The sequence below is a fragment of the Olea europaea genome, chromosome 5 (assembly GCF_002742605.1).
Source record: "Olea europaea var. sylvestris chromosome 5, O_europaea_v1, whole genome shotgun sequence".
In the NCBI taxonomy this organism is placed as follows: domain Eukaryota; kingdom Viridiplantae; phylum Streptophyta; class Magnoliopsida; order Lamiales; family Oleaceae; genus Olea; species Olea europaea.
In genome coordinates, this window is record NC_036241.1 from 12495882 (window position 1) to 12501501 (window position 5620).

Sequence of the window (5620 nt, forward strand, 5' to 3'; positions counted from 1 at the left end):
CATCGAATTGCAGCCATGTCATTGAAATCTCGAGCATATTCAAAGTCCTCATATGTTCGGATGTCATATCTTAATGTCGATCAAATCCTCTTAAGGTGCGTTTGATTGCAAACATAAAATTTGCATGGAAAGAAAATAAATTTTAGCTAAATATTGTTTTAACCCTCCCTTGGAACGTGAAATGGGAAATTATCTAAAATCCTTGCACCATACTTCTATCTACTAATTGAACGATTCTTCATTCTTCCCATTGATGAATAATTTAAAATTTATTTGATATAATTTTTCTATTTTATGAAAGTGGAGAAATTGAAGAATCAAATGCAAGTCTAGGAAGATAAAATAAATTCATTTTAATTTTTATTAAAATTTCAATTTTGTAAATTTTGAGATTTAATAGATATTTTATTGTAATATTATATTGTCTTAAACAAAAACTTAATTATACAAATAAAAATATATATCATTATAATCTTTGTCAATTTTAATATTTGTAATATACACTCATACAAATAAATAGGAATGGCAAAAAATTCTGATTAACACGATACCCATGAGTCAGCCTCGACTGAGAGGGTGAGAATTACCAGGGACAGGGTGGCGGTCATTGCTCTGAAGCGAGAATGAGAAACATAATTCTTGCTTTGCTATCTGCTCATTTTAACATTAAATTTAAATTTTTATCAAATAAAAATAAAAAGATTTATCATTATTTTTAAAGTGAACATAAGTTATTCCTAACTAAATGGAGAGAAAAAATTAATAACATTTACTAACTAAAGACAAAAAGTAAAATAAAAGCAAAAAATACAAAATACAAAAACAAAAACAAAAACAAAAACAAAAAAATAAACGAGACGACAAATGAGGTAAGAGACCTGCCCCGCTATAACTGGGTATGGGGACGGGACAAAGTGATAAAAATACTCGACAAGACGGGAATGAAAATAGCCGACTCGTCTCATATCCACCCATTGTTGTCCCTACAAATAAAGTTCTTTTATTTATCAAAGCTTAAAAGTATGGTAATTATAAAGTAAATGTTTACCAAGTTTTTAAATAATTTTTCCTAATTCTTTCTTCGTTAATTATTTTAAAAGCACAACAGTACCAATACAAAAATGAAATTTAAAAATTTACACAATAAATTAAATTCTTAATATTTTCTAAAATGTAAAAAGGACCAAAACCAACCCAGATTATATGGATTTTCATTGATATTAGTGTGATGCATGGAATATATGATAAGGGTGGAATATTTCTATTGATCGGTCCGCACCACTCACAAAAAGTTGATTTAATGTTAATTAAAAATAAAGAACCGAACATTGAAGAAAAGAAAAGAAAAAGAATTTGAAAAGCAAGTTTCTACGATTTATTCGAAAATTGAACTTTTAGACATTCTTGTCATTCTATATTTCCTTGAAAAATGTTCTCAACAAACTAGAAACGTTCAAGATATATTTAAAAAGATGAATTTGAAAAACAAAAAAAATAGAAAATAAAGTAAGAGGATGCAAATGGAAGAAAAGAAAAAGTATATGTATCAAAAGGAAAATAGTAAAAGAAGAAAAGGGCAAAATAAACATTTTGTTATGACAGGTATTTCTCTCTCTTCTTACCAATATTTCTTGTATGCACTTCATCTTTTTGTGAACCTCTTATACTTTTGTCAGACCAAAGGCGAGGGGCTTCGGGTCCTTAGCTTGGTTTTCTTTCCTCTTTTCTCCCTTCAAATCTTCCATTTTTCCCTTTAAAATTTATTCATGTACATATAATACACACATTACTCATCAAGGTACAATCTTTCTTTAATTCTCTTCACTTTATTGCAGTTCTTAAATATATGATTTCCAATTGGATCAGACCCTTGATTCCTGTAAATTTTTGGAGTCCTTTGCAAGAGATCTGTTCTTGAGACAATTCATGATCTGGGTTTTGCATGTTGTCTAATATTCTTCGATTTTGACGCTTTTCAACAATCTTGATATTTGTTCTGTGAATTTTAAGATTTGGTGATTATTCTGATTGTATTTGGTTGATTTTAGTGGATTTTTTTATTAGTCTGTTCTGTTTTGGTTATGTTTGCTTGAGCTACCAATTTAATTATAATTGGATGTTTTGTTCATGAAGAAAGGAATCAATTTGAAGGGGTGTTGTGAATTTTTATAATTTGGGATTTCGTTGAAAATTTGAAACTTGATATTTTTTATAGAGAAATTTATGAATTTTTTGCAGATTTTAATCTGGGAATTCAGTTGAGAAAGAAAGTGGTGCTTGTAAATTTCTAGCTGTTGGTTATTGGATTTTGAAGGTGTTTCCCTGATACTGAATTAAGGTTTATCTGGTTTAAATACGACTGGGTTTACAATATTTCTTAATTAAAAAACACTTTCTTAAGGAGTTCAAAGGCGTTTTATCTGAAAATGCCTTCATCAGCTAATCAAAGTTCTTTGTCTTTTGCTTCTTTTCGTCGCCCAATTTTGGGTATTAGAGACAATCATATTCACTCCATGGAAGCAATCCATGATTCTAGTGCTCATGAGGTGGATTCATTTCAGAGACATGTTTTCTTCTTGTTCAAGGATCTGTCAGCAGTTAGTCCTGAGGAACTTCTCTCCATATCATGGATTCAGAAGCTTTTAGATGCATTCATTAGCTGTCAGGAGGAGTTTAAGGTTATATTGGCAAACAACAAAGCTCAGCTCTCAAAGCCACCAGCTGATAGGCTTGTTACTGAATTCTTTGACAGGGCAATTAAGGCACTAGATATTTGCAATGCAAGTCGTGATGGTATTGAGAAGATTCGACTATGGCAGAAGCATTTAGATATCATTACATGTGCTTTGGATGATCGACAAAGGATGACAGGTGAAGGTCAATTTCGTCGAGCAAGAAAAGCCTTGATGGATTTAGCACTTGTGATGCTAGATGAGAAAGATACAGGAGGTATTTTTTCAAATCGAAATCGGTCGTTTGGACGCCATAAGGTTAAGGATCACCGTCATCGTTCATCAGGGCACTCAAGATCACTATCTTGGAGTGTGTCTCATTCTTGGTCTGCATCGAAGCAACTCCAGTCAATTGCAAACAATTTGGCTCTGCCCCGTGGAAATGAACTTGCAGCTACTAATGGTTTGGCAATGATAATCTATACTATGAGCTTTGTTCTTATGTTCATTTTATGGGCTCTTGTCGCAGTAATCCCTTGTCAAGACCGTAGTATCCAAATTCCTTTTGCAATCCCCCGACAATTCTCATGGAGTGCACCTTTTTTCTTGCTTCATGGTCGGATTATGGACGAGTCTAAGAAACGAGAACACCGAAATTCTAGTGGATTATTGAAGGAAATTTGTCAAATAGAGAAGTGTGTGCATCAGATAACAGACTTGGTTGATTCTGCTCAGTTCCCACTGAGAGAGGAACAGAAGGAAGACCTGAAAGAGTATGCAAGCGAGTTATCATTAGTTTGTGAAGTTTGTAAGAGTGAATTGGATCCACTTGAACGCCAATTAAGGGAGGTATTTCGGAAGATTATGAGTTGCCGTACGGAGGGTCTCGAGTTCTTAGGCAAGACAACCCAACCGTAGTATGTTGAGCCTTGATCTGTGTGAGATGAAGTGCAATTGAAAACGCATTATAATCTTAGTTTACACCAGCATATTTCAAGGGAAGAAGTCAGATTGTGACCTACAAGAATAATTTTAGCAGGTAGGTTTTTGTACTTGTCAATATACGTTTTGTAAAACAAAAATACGTATTATCCATGTTCTGTCATCCTGTATCACGGCTTTCTCATCAGATTCGCTCTCATTTGCAATTTTTTATATGATGTGTTCATCTGGTATTGATTTCAAAGGGTATGGTACTTTTTGTAAACTTTTGCTGGTTATATGCATTCTTCAAGACATTTGTTTGGTTAATTGGATTCCCAGGTCTAGAATGTCCCCGTGTTGCTTGTGCGTGCAGGTGTTTGGCGGAGCTCATTTGCATGTTTATTTAGGTGATATGGATGAGCACAAAAAGATGAGACAGATATTTATTTGTTTCATTATCGCCTATCATTTAACATGTCTTGTTGAATATCACAAAGTTGTGTACCTTTCCACTGTTATTGACACGAAGTCTCCATGGTTACTGGATAGAGTTAAAAATCAGAGCTATTTGTAGGATGAGCACCAAAGTTCCAATCAAGAATTGATGTACGGTGCGCTATCCCAGCAGTTAACTTCTTATGTTGTGGCAGAGGAAAAATTAGTGTAAAAAATTATGCTTGATTAAGTTATATGATTTGTGAGATTCCATCATGTACATTAGGGAGCTTAATACATTGATTTGAGGGATATTGCTAGTTTCTTTTCCTGGTGATTAGCCTCTTAATTGTCGTCAATTCCAAGTCAATAAGCCTGGTTCTCGATCGAGGAATTTGCATGCCCTGCCAAACGAACTAGCCATTTGGTGGAGTTCACTATGATCAGAGCGCCGATATCTCTGCCAGCCACTATGTATGGGTGAATCTATCCGTGGATCCTTTGGATTTCTCTCTATATGAGGCTTACCAAGATGAAAGTGTCCAACTGTCATATTTTGCAAACATTGCCCTTTTAATGATTTTAGGATGCCTAAGCAAAGCCCAAGTCCTTAGAAAGCTTTAGTAGCATGTTTGGTAGGGAGAATTTGATTGGATTGGACTGTACTAAGAAGCAATTCTTTTGAATACTTCATGCCATATATACGCAATCATTGAGTTTCCTGTCCTCTATATCACTAGATCTATTTAATTCATGTTTCAATTGCAATTTGCATGGTAAATTGCAATTACATATCTTACATATGTGTGATTTCTATAAATTCCTCTCTCGGTCAAGTTGTAGAAGTTTGGTGGCACTTTCTGTATCACTTCTCAAACTGTATTTTGGCATATCCAGTATGGATGTTATGATAGTAATTAAGGAAAAAAGAGCTAAAAACTTGTTCATTATAATGTTCAATATTGCGTACAGAACATGCACTTGGTTTCTATTAAGGCAGCAAGTATGATCTCTGCACCCCTCAGGTGTCTGTTTTGCCTTGCACATTGCGGTTATTGCATAATGTTGCATATTCATATTGACGCGAGAAAAAATTGTGAAGAACTTGCAATGCATTGGCATGTTTTCTGTTATTGGTTCTAAATGTGATATTGCTATGTTTGTTTTACAGGTTGTTTCACGAGTTTCAAGTGTGGATCTCTTTAGATGAAGAGAGCAACAAATTCTCGAGTTTCACTTCCAAAGTAAACATGTTTATTCATTCGTTGTGAGTTGTTCGTGTATTTGCAAGATGGTGAAATGCATCTTATCCTTCAATATATATGGTTCGTTTCTTAAGATGGATAGTACGGTCTAATCTTATCGTGTTTTGATTCTTTCACCAAACGTGCATTTATTGCACAAGGCATCCGTGTCGGTCATTGAATGGCAGAGTGGTTAGAAGCACTCGCTACACACCTCGTGATTAATTGGGGAAGCCAACTGAAGGATTCGATAAATGGGTCGTACTTCTGTTGAGCTGGTGCTGTTGTTGCCTACACGTAGGGCCGCCCACCACTCCCTTACCGGGACGCACCGGTCGTTAATAA

The 5620-nt window shown here is 34.6% G+C and overlaps 1 protein-coding gene across 5 annotated transcripts; it reads left to right on the forward strand.

Annotated features, from left to right (window-relative positions):
- Positions 1-1638: 1638 nt before the first annotated feature.
- On the forward strand, positions 1639-5369 carry LOC111394680. Of its 5 annotated transcripts, none has more exons than XM_023020613.1 (3): positions 1639-1798; positions 2239-2338; positions 2495-3923. In XM_023020613.1, the coding sequence occupies exon 3, from the start codon at positions 2514-2516 to the stop codon at positions 3588-3590; it is 1077 nt and encodes a 358-aa protein (XP_022876381.1). In that variant the 5' UTR covers positions 1639-1798; positions 2239-2338; positions 2495-2513; the 3' UTR covers positions 3591-3923. The 5 variants fall into 5 exon arrangements, 4 of the variants coding, with proteins under 4 accessions (XP_022876381.1, XP_022876380.1, XP_022876384.1 ...); XR_002702667.1 differs by adding an exon at positions 5203-5369 and having other exon boundaries at positions 1640-1798; positions 2239-3711; XM_023020615.1 differs by having other exon boundaries at positions 1640-1798; positions 2239-2314.
- Positions 5370-5620: the final 251 nt, after the last annotated feature.